Raw genomic sequence first — 15,602 nt, forward strand, 5'->3', positions numbered from 1 at the left:
AAAGACGATGATGGACTTGTATTGCCTTTATGAAAATAAATACTAATTTATTGATTTCTGGTCACTGACCACCTGTATAGATCAAACACTATTTAATATACTCGGATTTCCAAAAGAAGGAATATATGATGTGAAGCATAGAAATTATTCAGACAATTCTATCAGATTTGTCTTAGGTAAGGCATGAAGGAGATTGTGTATGAGCACAATTAATACACTCAGCCCAGCCCATCTTTTGGGCCCTCTTTGCAGCTACATAAACTGAATTCTGTTGCCCAAGACTTGAGATCCATTATTTAGACAATGATGTACATATTGTGGCAGGCAAATAACGTGCTTGCAGGTCTTTATCAATTTATGTTTGGTATGTATGATTACCATTTATTTTTTAAATTAGCAAAAAATAATGACAAAATAAGGGAAGGTTCCTTTTTTAGTCTGGCCTTTCCTGTATGCATATCTATGGTTTCACTATTATTTTTCTTTAAACTGCATGTTTTATTCTATTTTATGTTATTTTTAAATCTCATGGTTCTTCTAACATTTTGTACTATGCAAATTGCTTCAAGAGAGATATGGGAAATAATATACAAATATAATTAGTTAATTAAAATAGAATCAAGTAGGAGAAGACATATGATTTTAAATAGTAGGAAAAGGTAATGGGGAAAAGAATATTTAAGTACACTGATGCAGTTATTGCAAAATAAGGAGATAAAACGATAAAAATCTTAACAATCTGAAAAAACTTTAACTGAATATAGTATATACTATGCTTTTGCTAAATGTTATCCTACACACGACTCTCAAGAAGTATATCTTACTGAGTTGCTTCAAGGTAACATGTATGATTTAAAATTGCTTAAGTAAAATAAGACTGAAGTAGAAGTAAAATAAGTGCATAAGAATAGAAATATCTTTGTATAAGTGATACTATTTTCTTGAAGTGCAGCTGCCGATTGTCCCTTTATGCTGAAACTACAGGACATTGGATAGGTATCTTGTATTTCTCAGAATATCTTAGATATGACAATATGATTTCTTGGCAGTTTTGAGATGGATCACAGATGAAAATTAGTGTAATCCCTTCAAGTAGTCTTGGTTTATATCCATTCATTCATTCAGTGATGGTGTGAACTTGTGATGGTACTGAAAGAGGGGTATTTATGACCCAGAGCAACCCTGTAGTCATGTGATTCTGATCCAGATGTTCGGCACCTAGCTCACAATTACAACATCACAACAAGCCACAGTCATTTAATTGAAATTTCCAACATTCTCTGCTGGCTTCCCACAAATAAAATCATTGGGAAAACTGGTAGAAGACAGATGATGCAGTCATCTGAGTTCTCCACTTAATGACCCATGTGGTCCTCACTTAACAACATTAACCAAAAATGCCAGAACTGCAGTTACTAAGCAGCTCAGTCATGTGATATCATGCTGTATGCAAGCATTGCTTAATAACAGCAATTCTGGACCCAATTACCCTTGTAAACTGAGGATTATTTATATTATGAATAAAAAATAATTAAAAACATCACAAAATAAGTTAAAATATGCAGATGTTACTTACAGATGTGAATGACTGTGACGGAGGTCTTCTGCCAGTAGCTTTTGGTCTTGTAGTAGTTGGATGGCTGAGCTTCTCTGCAACTGGTACTATGGAATCAAACCCTTCCAAATCTTAAAAAAACATGGAAGAGATATTAATATTACAAGTACTATGATTAAACTTTTAAAACTTAATTTCTATATTATTTTGCATTAGTTTGATACTATCAAATTGAGACAGGGGGCGAAGTATTTTACTTTAAAGAAAATATTTCTGTCTGGTCTTTATTTAATGCTACACATCATACATCGGAAAACCATTTAATAAAAAAATAGTTGAAAACTAATTTAAATATAGGTAGTCTTTGATTTACAACCATTTGTTTACTGACTATTCAAGGTTACAACAGCACTGAAAAAGTGACTTATGACCATTTTTCATATTTACGACCATTGCAGCATCCATGTGGTCACATGATCAAAATGTTTGACAACTAATTCATATTTACAATGGTTGCATTGTTCTGGGGTCATGTGATCACCTTTTGCAAACCTTCTGACAAACAAAGTCAAACAGGAAGCAATATTCACTTACAGTAACAATTATTTTACTAACTTAACACCTGCAATAATTCACTTAACAACTGTAGCAAGAAAGATTGTAAAATGGGGCAAAATTCACTTAACAACTGTCTTACTTAACAATGGAAATTTTGGGCTTAATTGTGGTCATGAGTTGAGGATAACCTATAATCTATTTAGAGGTGTTAAAAGAGTTATTAAACAAAATTTCATCTAAATTAAGAGATAAAATAAGATATACCTCCAGTTTTATTCCTAAGTATGGGTAGATATTTAAAAATAATTGTTATAATCCTCACCACCCTCCAGGCCTTCCGCAAAGCCCTTAAAACATGGCTGTTCCGACAGGCCTGGGGCTAAAGAGCTTCCCCCCCCCCCCAAATGGTATGGTTGTTGTGTGCTTTTAAATTGTATATTGTTCTGTTCGTCTTTTTTATCCCTTATCTGTATCCCCTTCCCTGACTTGGATTGTGAGCCGCCCTGAGTCCCCTTCGGGGAAAAGGGCGGCATATAAATGCAATAAATTCAATTCAATTCAATTCAATAATGAAAGGTGTTGTGTATTTGGATACATGAGAAAGGGCCAGCAACCACTTTGCTGGGCCCTGTTTGGTCAGGAGTCATTGGAGGCTGTTGCTAGCCTCCATGACATACCTAATCTGTCCTGATTGGCCGAGGTACTGCACCAGCAGTTGCTGTGCAGTACCCGGCCCCTGATTGGTTAGTGTATTGTTACATTTCATATAAATACCTTTGGCGTTCGTTCTGTCTTTGAATCGCTAACATCTTTAATAAACGCCTATTTCTGAATCCATGGCTCTTGCGTGATCCCTCGAACAAATACACAAAAACTGGCGACGAAGGTGGGATTAAAGCCTCGTTGCATACAAAAAGAACTGCTTGACCCGGAGAGAGAGAGAGAGAAAGAAGGAGGACTGACATCCGTCTCCTGCCTTCCTTCCTCGGCCTTCCGTCGTCTCTCCGCCCTCCCAGAAGGGCCCCGATGTCTCCGCGGCCTCCTCGCCAGCCTCCTCGGCCGTCCGTCGCCTCTACGGCCTCCCGTCGCCTCTACGGCCTCCTACGGCCTCTCCGCCCTCCCAGAAGGGCCCCGATGTCTCCGCAGCCTCCTCGCCTGCCTCCTCGGCCTCCGCGCCCGCCTCCACGGCCTCCCGTCGTCTCTCCGCCCTCCCAGAAGGGCCCCGATGTCTCCGCGGCCTCCTCGCCAGCCTCCTCGGCCGTCCGTCGCCTCTATGGCCTCCCGTCGCCTCTACGGCCTCCTACGGCCTCTCCGCCCTCCCAGAAGGGCCCCGATGTCTCCGCGGCCTCCGCGCCAGCCTCGTCGGTCTCCCGATGCACTACGGCCTCCTACGGCCTCTCCGCCCTCCCAGAAGGGCCCCGATGTCTCCGCGGCCTCCTCGCCTGTCTCATCGGCCTCCGCGCCCGCCTCCACGGCCTTCCGTCGCCTCTACGGCCTCCCACGGCCTCCGCGCCCTCCCAGAAGGGCCCCGATGCCTCCACGGCCTCCCCGAGCCTTGCCGCTGTGCCTCTCCTCCGGCCAAAGCCTCCCGATGCTGGGAGGGAAGCTGTCATTCCCTCCTGTCCTGCCTGCTAGCTCCGTTCTCTGCCTGGAGGGAAAGCCGCCCCTCCCTGCCTCCCCGTGAGCCTGCTTCCCAGCGGGAAGCCAAGGAGCCTCTTTCAACGCTCCTCCTAGCCTCCAAGACCTCCGCGCTGTCTTGCCTCAGCTGTCTTAGCTGCCTTCAGGGGCCTGAAATCCCTCCTGCCTGCCTCACCGATCTCCATGCTGCCTGGCCAATCCACACCTCCGTGAAAGCTCTCAGCAAGCCGGGAGCCGCCTCCAGGGCCGTTTTGCAAGCCAGGACTGTTAAAAAAACTCTGTTGGGCATGCGCAGTAAAATTGGGGGAAATTTAAATAAATAAAATGTGTGTAAAGCAACTTGGGGGAAACGAAGAAATGAGGAACTTAAAATGGAGCTAACAAAGGGTGTACTTAGCTGGAGGGAAAGGGGAGGAATGAAATCTGAATTGAGAAAAGGGAAATGTAAATTGAGCTAATAAAGACTTAAGTGTACTTAACTGGAGGGAAGGAGAAACGTAATGCAAATAAATTAGCTGGAGGGAAAGGGAGGAATATGAATTGAGAACTCGGAAAAAAGTGGGCTAATAGAGAATAAAGTGTACTTAGCTGGAGAGAAGGAGAAACGTAACGTAATGTGAATAAATTAACTGGAGGGAAGGAGGAACGTAACGTAATGGGAATAAATTACTGGAGGGAGGAGCAATGCAAATACGAATAAATGAGCTGGAGGGAAGGAGAAAGAGACATAGAATTGCTTCTTAAGTGAATCACACACACACATGTATTAAGTGAACCACACGCACACACATGTAGTTGTACATTCAAGGAACTGATGTGTGATATTAATTAATAAAAATGGGGAAACTGCTTGAATGAATTAATAAAAATGGGCACTTAACCTGGGGAAAATGTAAAGGGAAATTTTACAATGTTCTTGAAATTTCAAAGTTGCTAGTTATGATTTGTGGGTCCACCCCCCCCCCCATCAACAGATCTGGGGGGAAGGGGTGTTGTGTATTTGGATACATGAGAAAGGGCCAGCAACCACTTTGCTGGGCCCTGTTTGGTCAGGAGTCATTGGAGGCTGTTGCTAGCCTCCATGACATACCTAATCTGTCCTGATTGGCCGAGGTACTGCACCAGCAGTTGCTGTGCAGTACCCGGCCCCTGATTGGTTAGTGTATTGTTACATTTCATATAAATACCTTTGGCGTTCGTTCTGTCTTTGAATCGCTAACATCTTTAATAAACGCCTATTTCTGAATCCATGGCTCTTGCGTGATCCCTCGAACAAATACACAAAAAAACATATATACCAGTATGTTTTAAAACTAACACTGCAGTAAAATTTCTATGTTAATTTAATTGTATTTAAAAAGCAATGATGAGAAATAGTTCAGAATTTCAAGCACTTACAAAATTAAGAAAGTAAATGGAATTCACATTTTAACTTTAAAATTGCTATTATTTCCATTAATTTATCTTTCCACTATTCTTATATAATAGATAGATAGACTACGTCACTTTTGAAAACGTCTAGTTAGGATATACAATTGTTTTCTCTTTTCTCAAAGAAAACCATAATTCTTTCCTTAGATCTTGTCAGCCTCTGCTTTGCTGCTGCTTTTCGGCTGCCATTGAAACGGGGAGGGGGGCATGGCATTTGGGAAGGGAATCATTCTGTGCTGGAGGACTGTTTAATTAGGGAGTTATTCTCACCATCTCTTTGCACATGCGGAAGGAAGGGAGTTTCCCCCCAGAGCCAACTGTCCAGCATTCCATCGTGATGATGATTTTCAAAGATGTCTCCCACCTGACAGTTGGGTGAAATTATGGACTGGGGTACCAAGGGGAGGGGATTGAATCTTGTATTGATATCTATTGCTTTCGCGCCTTTTTATTCAGATTCAGCTTTGCTTTGCTTCTTTTCGTTTGTAGCCAGTAAAAGTACACTTAATTCTGAAATATGGAGTTGAGTGGTTTCTTTCTTGGTTATTAAATGAAGGGGCAGTGACATATCTATTACCAAAATCTTGCCACTGTATTTTTGACCCTGCCCAATAATGAAGTTATAAGCTGATTCTTACAAAGTTAAGGTAATATAAAAATGCATTACAGAATCGCTAATTAAATTTGTCTTCCTGATGAGCCTCTGATGTTAAATTAGTATCCTTCAAGAAACATTTTGCTTTGGGACAATTTGCCAGCTGAGAACAACAGGGCACAAACAAAGTAATCCACAGATATATCCTGACTCATACTTGTTTATTCAGGATCCCTTGTATTTCATCCAGATGTTACTATGGTGTTAGTATTAATGTTGTTTTTTAATTTAAAAGATTTATAAGACTACTCAACTAAATAGTGTGACTTTGGCTGGCATAAAAGAAAAAAAATAAAATAGACAATACTATATAAATTAGTATTTGTATTTATATATTTATAAGCAGAAGTAACTCCACTTATTTGGCCTCTAATACCAGGGAGCCCTAATACCTGAGAGTCAGTTTGGTGTAGTGGTTAAGGCACCGGGCAAGAAAGTGGAAGACTGTGAGTTCAAGTCCTGCCTTAGCCATGAAAGCCAGCTGGATGACTTTGAGCCAGTCCTCTCTCAACCCAACAGGAAGGAAGGAAGGCTTTCCTAAAGGCAACAAGAGTTGGAAACTGTGGAATACCAGAGGAGATCATTCCAGAGAACAGGGATAACCTCAGAAAAGTCATGCTTCCTAGATTGTACAAGATACATTTAGAACACGAAACTGGGAGTATGCCCTCCTTGTAAGCACTAGGAAACTACTAGAGTAGTACTAGAGTACTGGAAAAGAGCTGATGTAGTTCCCATCTTCAAAAAAGGGAAAAAAATAATCCAGGAAACTACAGACTTATCAGCCTGACCTCAATATCAGGGAAGATTCTGGAAAAGATAAGCAACATATCAGCAAACACCTAGAAGCAAACAAAATAATAACCAAAAGCCAACATGGGCTTGTCAAAAACAGATCATGCCAGACTAATCCTATTGCATTCTTTGACAAAGTGACAAAATTATTGGACCAGAGGAATGCTGTCAATATAATTTACTTGGACTTCAGTAAGGCATTTGATAAAGTAGACCACAACCTACTACTTGATAAGATGGAGAAATCTGACAGCATCACCACTAGATGGGTTCATAACTGGCTGTAATTCTTAATGGAACTGCAAGTACATGAGAAGTATGCAGTGGGGCAGTGGTGGGATACGACCGCTACGCCCTGGTACGCGCGTACCAGTGCCTCCCTGGAGCACCAGGTACTGTTCCGGTATGGTGCTCCGGAGGGCCCACTTGCCCTCATTACCTGTATTTGAGCCGATCAGGGCTTTCGCACACGCGCACAGAGCAAATGGTGCCTATGCAAAGCTCTGCCGAGCAGCTGGAGCATCGCAGAGGGTCGCAGAGCGTCACAGGTGGTAAGTATGCATGCGTGCACTGCGCACGTGCTGCACACGTGCTATTCACGTGTATGTGGTGGACGCCCAGCCCTGTTGCACCATACCAGTTGCACCGGGATCCAGAACCCATCACTGCAGTGGGGGTACCCAACTCTCTGTCTTAGGTCCAATACTCTTCAATATCTTCATCAATGACTTAGACAAGGGGATAGAAGGGGAACTCATCAAATGTACAGATGACACAGCTGGCAGGAAAGACCAACGCTCCAAAATATAGGCTCAAGATACAGAAGGCAGATACTTGAATACAGTGCCCTCTCTAACAAAATGATGAGAAAAGTAAGTTTCTACATTTAGGCAAAAAAACCCAATGCACAGGTATAGAATAGGTGGTATCTGGCTCAATAGAAGTAACTGTGAGAGGAATCTTGGAGTCCTAGTGGCCAATCATTTAAATATGAGCCAGCAGTGTGCTGCAACTGCCAAAAAAGCCAACACATCATAAATCAATGATGGCTAACCTTTTTGTCCTTGCATGCCAAAAGTTTCAAGTTTATTAGAATTTGTATGCCGCCCACTCCCATAGGGACTCTGGGTGGCTCACAACAGACAAGAAACATTTAATTTAAAAAAATAGAGATAAAAAAATAAAAATACAGTATTAAAATTCATGTCACCCATTCCATCTAAGCGGGGCTGGATATCAATCAACAGCCCCAGGCCTGCTGGAACAGCCAGGTCTTGACGGCTTTACAGAAGGCTGGGAGAGTGGTAAGGGTCTGGATCTCTGCAGGTAGATCGTTCTACAGGGCTGGCGCAGCAACAGAGAAGGATCTCCCCCGGGGAGTCGCCAGCCGGCATTGTCCGGCTGACGGCACCCAGAGGAGGCCCAACCTGTGCGATCTTGTTGGTCATTGGGAGGTAAGTGGCAGGAGGCGGTCTCTCAGGTAGCCAGGTCCTAAACCATGAAGGGCTTTAAAAGTAATGACTAGCACCTTGAAGCGCGTCCGGAGACCAATAGGAAGTCAGTGCAGCTCGCGGAGGATAGGTGTAATATGGGTGTATCTAGATACACCCCATATCGCTCACGTGGCTGCACTTGCATGACCCCCCATGTGCCCCCTCCTCCGAACATGCATGTGTGACCCCCCGCACCCTATTTTGGGCCTAGCAGGCCTCCCTAAAGCCTCCTGGGACCAAAGATGGGCTGCAGGAGGGGCGCCACACCCACCCATGACCCCCTGCCCCCGTGCATGCACACGTGACCCCTACACCTCCCCACAAATGTGCGTGCATCTCTCACATGCGACACCCCCCCCACATGCGCAGTAGAGACCTGAAAATCAACTGGCCAGCAGGAGGCGCATGCAGATGCACAGTGGAGCTGAGCTGGGGTGACAGCTCGCATGCCTGCAGAGAGGGCTCCATGTGCCACCTGTGGCATGCATGCCATAGGTTCGCCACATGGTCCTAGGCTGTATTAACAGAAGGACAGTTACTATCACTTTATAATGAGTTGTTAAGACCTTGGAATATTGCATCAGATTTTGGTAAAAAATATGCTCTCTAAAAAGAGTGTAGAGAAGAGCAATGCAGATAGTAGGGGCCTGGAGGCTAAAACATATGAAGAACAGTTGCGGGGATTGGATATGGCTGATTATTGAAAAGAAGGAGTAAGGATGACATGATGGCACTGTTCCAATATCAAAGGGACTGCCAGAAAGAAGATGGGGTCAACCTATTCTCCAAAGCATGTGAAATCAGGACAAGAAGCTATGGATGGAAACTAATCAAGAACCAACCTAGAACTAAGAAGAAATTTTCTGACAGTTAGAACAAGTAATCAGTGGAATGATTTGTCTGAAATGTTATAAGATTTCCTACTTAAGTAGAGAGTTGGATTCCAGAGTCCCTTCCAGCTCTGTTATTCTGTTAAAGCCTGCTCGAATTATGAGGTATTCCATATCTTTTTTCTACTTCATTATCTTGACACATCTTCTGAGACTTAGACCTAGAATAACTTTATTGTCACATATAGCATACATTAAAATGAAATTTCATTGCATACAGCTCTCAAAGAGTCTTCACCTCCAATATACTCCATAAACATGACAAAATTAATTAATACAAAATTATGCATATATCCACATATATTATATGATATGGAGAAACCACACAGTCTAGTTCAGATGTATATATGTACATAGCGAGAAAGACAAATCTTGCGAGTTTACCAGACAGATGGCATAGAGAACAAAGCACTTTGAGACATTTCTTGGAAATCTCACCAAGTATATTCATGTTGTAGAACAGGGTCCCCAACCTTTGGGCTGTGGCTCATTACCAGACCATGGGATAATTGCCACGGGACCATGGAAGTGGCCAGCCTGTGCATGTGCCTCATTTAGCGTGCATACCCACACTCATGTGAGCCTCATTGCGGGCACCCGTAGCCCCACTTGCACAAGCCTTATTGCAAGAGCTTGCAGCCCCACTCACGTGAGCCTCATTGCAGGAGCTCATGACCCCCCTTGCACGAATGTCACAAGTGCTCATGCATGTACACATGTGCTTGCCAATCCCACAAAATCATCCCTTCTTTCCTCCTCCTCCCCTGCTCTAGGCTGCCAACCCAGAAAGGTTCGGGAACTCTGTTCTAGAACATATCACCATTTTGTTAATGGCTTTTTTTCTCAGGGGACATAGTCAAATTAGGAATGGAGAAATCAAATGCTATCAACAAGAATACCATTCAGAATGTGTAAGCTGTAAGATACACATAAGAAAGGTTAAATGATTCTTAGAATGCTGCTGTTAAATGTAGAGAAGATAATTTGTAATTGCTCTTTTCTCAACATGATTGTACAATCTCTTTCAGACCTGACATCATTTGCAGTTCTTAACCTAATAATAAATCCAATGCAGAGGGGGTTTTGACTGGTATGGTACGCGCGGACCAGTAGCGGAAATCGGGCATCTGTTTGCATACCAGGGCAGCCAGAGGCTCCGCACCGGTACGGGTCCTCCACTGATTTCCCCCCCCCCATTGGAAATAAGGCAGTTGTCACAGAGAAGGAAGCGTGGGCTTCTTCCAACCACCGAGTCCTCCGCTCATGTTCCTTCCTTGACCGTGGAAAAAGCCCGCGCTTCATTCTCTTTGACAGCTGCCTCGTTTTCAATGGGGGGAGAAATCCATGCATTAGAGGGAAGAGAAGGCTGAGCTTCTGCTAGGAACTGCTTTTCCTCCCTCTAACGCATGGATTTCTCCCCCCCATTGGAAATGAGGCAGCTTTCAAAGAGAAAGAAGCGTGGGCTTCTTCCAATAGCCGAGTCCTCCGCTCCTGTTCCTTCCTTGGCTATTGGAAGAAACCCTGAGTTTGTTCTCTTTTATAGCCACCTCTTTTGCAATGGGATGGGGAGTAATCCATGTGTTAGAGGGAAGAAAGGCTGTCCTGAGCAGAAGCTTGCCCTCCTCCCCTCTTTAACACATGGATTTCTTCCCACCCCATTGCAAACAAGGCAGCTGTCAAAGAGAATGAAGCCGCTGTTTTGGGTCAAGAAGCGACACCTCTGAGGGATGGCACCTGAGGCCGCCTCACCTCCTTCTGCCCCCCGAAAAAAAGAGCAGCTCCACTCTCACGCTCTTCCAGCTGATGCTGCTTGGCCTGAAACATGACGATTGTGGAGGAAAGCATTTTCAGGCCCAGAAGCATCAGTGGGGAGAGTGCAGAGTCAGACCTCCTTAGCTGTGGGAAGTGGCTGCCAGAGATGATCTCAGGGCGAAGACATTGTGAGCAGAGAAGCTTGGCCCCCTCAGGAGCTGCCAAGCACTCACCGCTCCTCTGACACCCACTGAACCTCCTCCCATCGCAGACGTGAAGATCATGGAGGAAAGAGCTTTTAGGTGGCAGCACCTTCCGCATGCACTGTTTTTGGAATCGGGGAGGGGATCCTCTGCCTGAAAACGCTTTCCTCCACAATCATCACCTTTCAGGTGGCAGATCTCACCAGGAGAAAAGAGAAGGTGTGTCTGTGGTGGGAGGAGGCTCAGAGACTCCTTCTTCGCCTTGTTTCAGCTGAGAAACGACACCTCTGAGGGTCCCCGGATGGCACCTGAGGCCGCCTCACCTCCTTCTGGCCCATGGAAAAAAAGAGCAGCTCCCCTCTCCCCTCTCAACTTTCCTTAGACTATACGCTATTCAGGGGGTGGGGGAAAGTGCCCCTCAGCTGCCTCTCCAGGAAGACCACCACGTATCCTCCACAGGTGGGAGGTTGAAGGGGCAACTGCAGATGAAGAGCGCCGAAGAGGTTTGGCAGCGCGAGAGAAAGAGTTCAAAGTCCGTGAAGGTGGTGTGTAGCTGGTATGCCTTTAGTTTTTTGGGGTTTTTTGTAAAGGGTTAGGTGTTGGGGGGGGGGGGAGAGAAAGAAAGAGAAAAAAAAACCAAATGAAAACAAAGCAACAAAATCCAGATGCCATAACTGCAATTGTAAATAGCAAAAAATAGAAGAACACTTTTTCACAACTTTGAAAATATATCCAGAGAGATCAAAGCGGCTTTAAGACATAACTTAAGTCTATAGTCAATTAAAGGTGTAAGAGAATTAAAATACCTTTGCTTGGCAACCGGAGATCAACAAAATAGGTGTTAGATGGATTTGTTTAGAGAGTACATTCATGAGTAGAAACAAATGCCTGGATTTAGCTAGCTTCAACTTCAACACACCTGAGCATCTTGTCAGTGACTTATAGGGCATTATGATTGTTCTAGAGTGCTTTTTAAAAGCTCCCTCTCCTAAAGATGAGTTTATAATTTCTACATCCATCTAGTCATTCCTTTTCATAATCACTCATTTCCAGAATTAAGATAGTCATCCAATAGTATTCAACCAGACTACGATATGTGTCTTATTGATAAATAGAATGTAAGTCCTGATGGATAAGGATAATTTATTCCAGAATCTAACAAACAAATCACAACATACTATGTGAGTTTCTATCACATTTTCCAGCAAGCCAAAATCAAAGAGGCACTAAATTGTGCAGAAGTAAGTAATTATGCCTAATAAATTATATCTGATAGAATTACTGTCTCTAAATAAGAGCCGAGGTGGCGCAGTGGTTAGAGTGCAGTACTGCAGCCACTTCAGCTGACTGCTAACTGCAGTTCGGCAGTTCAAATCTCACCGGCTCAAGGTTGACTCAGCCTTCCATCCTTCCGGGGTAGGTAAAATGAGGACCCAGCCTGTGGGGGCAATATGCTAACTTTGTTGCTAAGTGAGACAGTTGTTAAGTGAATTTTGCCCCATTTTGCAACTCTTCTTGTAAAAGTTGCTAAGTGAATCACTGCAGTTGTTCAGTTAGTAACAGTTGTTAAGTGAATCTGGTCTCCCAATTGACTTTGCTTGTCAGAAGGTCGCAAAAGGTGATCACATGACCTCAAGCCCCTGCAACTGTCATAAATACATCCCAGTTGCTAAGCAGCTGAATTTTGATCACATGACCATGGGGATGCTGCAAAGGTCCTAAGTGTATAAACTGGTCATAAATCACTTTTTTCAATGTTGCTGTTACTTCGAACAGTCATTAAACAAATGGTTGTAAGTTGAGGACTACCTGTAATATGAGAGCTTTAATATTCACTCTTCTTGATTCTTGGATAATGTTTTTCAGAATCATTTTGCTTTAGTAAAGTTCAAAATCTTCAAACTGATTTCTTTCACATACTAAAGCCACTTTTCCTGGTCAAGGAACCGAAGGAGCAGTTTTCTCCCTTGCCAAGTCTCCAAATTCTCTATCTCATTTTCAAAAGAATGCTAAATGTAAAGTTAGGAAACATTCTGAAAACAGGAGCAGGTAGAGCAGGACTATGAGGTGACATGGGAAAGCTCTATTCCCCAATCTTATCAACCTTTCCTTTAGTCGGGTTTTTAAACATCAGATAAGTGCTGTTCCATTGTTTCAGAGTCATTTTTCATGAGATGGACAGCTATGGTATATCAATTTCAAAGACAGACAAACCTTTTCAGAAAAGAATTCTAAACCCATGTAAAGTGCACAAGAACTAAATAATTACATAAAAACAGAATTAGGTTTATCAGATAGCTAAACCCACAGTTTAGCCCTATGATACAACTTACCTTTTTCCAAACCCAGCCCTACCTCCCACTAAGAAGAGTGATGGGTGTATACCAGTGGTGAAATTCAATTTTTTTTTAATACCAGTTCGGTGGGCTTGGCAGGGGAAGGATACTGCAAAATCCCCATTCCCTCCCCACTCCTGGGGGAAGGATATTGCAAAATCTCCATTCCCACCTCACTCTGGGGGCCAGCCAGAGGTGGCATTTGCCGGTTTGGAAACTACTCAAAATTACCTCTACCGGTTCTCTAGAACCTGTCAGAACCAGCTGAATTTCACCCCTGGTGTATGCTTTTTCTGACATCTGGTAGTAAAGCAAAAAAACTGAGAAAATACTGTCAGGTGCCTCTTCGTTTAATAATCAAGAAAGAAACCACTCAACTCCATGTTTCAGAATTAAGTGTACTTTTACTAATTACAAACGATGAGAAGCAAAGCAAAGCTGAGTCTGAGTAAAAAGGCGCGAAAGCAATAGATATCACGTATGATTCAATCCCCTCCCCTTGGCACCCCAGCTCATAGTCCAATAATAATTCACCCAACCGTCAGGTGGGAGATGTCTTCAAAAATCATCATCAGGTTGGAATGCTGGACAGCTGGCCTTGGTGGGAAACTCCCTTCTTCCACATGTGCAGAGAGATGGTCAGAATACTCCTAATAACAATCCTCCAGTACATAATGATTCCCCTACCAAATACCATGCCCCCCCTCCCCGTTTCAATAGCAGCCAAAAAGCAGCAGCGAAGCAGAGGCTGACATCTGGCCCTCCTTCAGAAAAGGACGGTCACACCTGCAGAAACGAAAGAACACAGACAAACAAACGAACAACATGCTTATGTAATTGGAGACGGGCAGAAACAGGGTTGATGACTTTGACAATTGGAAAACGTATTTGGGATCCAATTTCTTAGACTTTTGAGTTGTCTGAAGAAACTTAGTGGATAAATAAACACGATCACCAACTTTATAGTTATTAGGTTTAGACCTTTTCCTATCTGCCTGCTTCTTGTGCGCGCTGGGTGCAGCACCCAGCACCCGGTGCATCAAAGGCCACATCTCCCAAAGGCGATCACTCCACTCGGAAAGGGAGGACACTTGTGGTTTCTCGCGAGGAATCTTGGGGATGAGTATAAAATCATGCCTGTAAACAACCCAGAAGGGGGTAAATCCCGTGCTACTGTGCACTGAATTGTTGTATGCCACCTCAGCATGAGGCAACAATTCCACCCAATTATCTTGCTGGTAGTTGATGAAACAACGAAGATATTGTTCCAGCACAGAGTTAGTCCTCTCGCAGGCCCCATTAGTCTGAGGATGGTGGGAGGAGCTCAAGCCCTGGGGGGAGCCAATCAGTTTCAGGAATTCTTTCCAAAATAGTGAGGTGAACTGGATACCCTATCCGAAATGATGCGGTCCGGAACCCCATGCAAGTGATAGATATGTGAGATGAACATCTTAGCCAGGGATTTGGCGGATGGGATCTTGGAGCAAGGGATAAAATGAACCTGCTTGGAGAACAAGTCAGTAACAACCCAGGTTACTGTATTTCCCTGACTCTCTGGAAGTTCAACAATGAAATCCATAGAGATCTCCTTCCACGGGGCTTCCGGGTGGGCTACCGCCTGAGGCAACCCCTGGGGTTTTCCAGGAGGGTGTTTTGCAGCGGCACAGGTGGGACAACTAGCCACATAAGATTCAATGTCTTTTTTTCAATGAAGGCCACCAAAATTGTCTCTTAATGAGATGCAGGGTTTTGACGAACCCAAAGTGTCCGGCCATGCGAGAGTCATGAACACGTTGAAGGACCGTGGATCTAACGGATGTAGGCACGTATAATTTAGCATCAATCCAAGCCAATCCATCTTTCATGGTGCACTCATTCATATGTTGCTGGAACCACTCATCATTTGTAAGAGTCCCCTTGAGTTCAGAGACGAAGTCCTGTGTGACCTCTAACTTAGAGGTCGTCTGACTCCTGGTGACAACAGGAGCAGCCAGACTTCTCGTGGGTATGACAGGTTGGACAACACTGAGCTTTGAGCTGTTGTACTGCGGAAGCCTGGATAAAGCATCAGCCATAAAATTCTTCCCTCCCGGAATGTATTTCAAAGTAAAATTGAACCTATTGAAATGTTGTGCCCAGCGCATCTGTTTGGGAGATAGTTTTCTGGGGGTTTTAACTGCCTCTAAGTTCTTGTGGTCAGTCCACACCTCAAAAGGGTGTTTTGTGCGCTCTAGAAAGTGACGCCAGGTCATCAAAGCCCAACGAACAGCAAAAGCTTCCTTCTCCCAAATAGCCC

General features: G+C 43.8%; 1 protein-coding gene across 7 annotated transcripts in view; it reads right to left on the reverse strand.

Annotated features, from left to right (window-relative positions):
- SH3KBP1 (SH3 domain containing kinase binding protein 1) overlaps window positions 1-15,602 on the reverse strand; it is a 202,541-nt gene that overhangs the window by 10,623 nt on the left and 176,316 nt on the right. For all 7 annotated transcript variants that reach the window (XM_087726412.1, XM_087726410.1, XM_087726411.1 and 4 more), the window contains one exon: window positions 1,577-1,686. In XM_087726412.1, the coding sequence (XP_087582538.1) occupies window positions 1,577-1,686 (110 nt within the window). The remainder of the gene's footprint in view (window positions 1-1,576; window positions 1,687-15,602) is intronic.

This window comes from Thamnophis sirtalis, unplaced genomic scaffold, assembly GCF_051295495.1.
Source record: "Thamnophis sirtalis isolate CommonGarterSnake01/CBP01778 unplaced genomic scaffold, rThaSir2_p1.2 scaffold_12, whole genome shotgun sequence".
Taxonomy (NCBI): domain Eukaryota; kingdom Metazoa; phylum Chordata; class Lepidosauria; order Squamata; family Natricidae; genus Thamnophis; species Thamnophis sirtalis.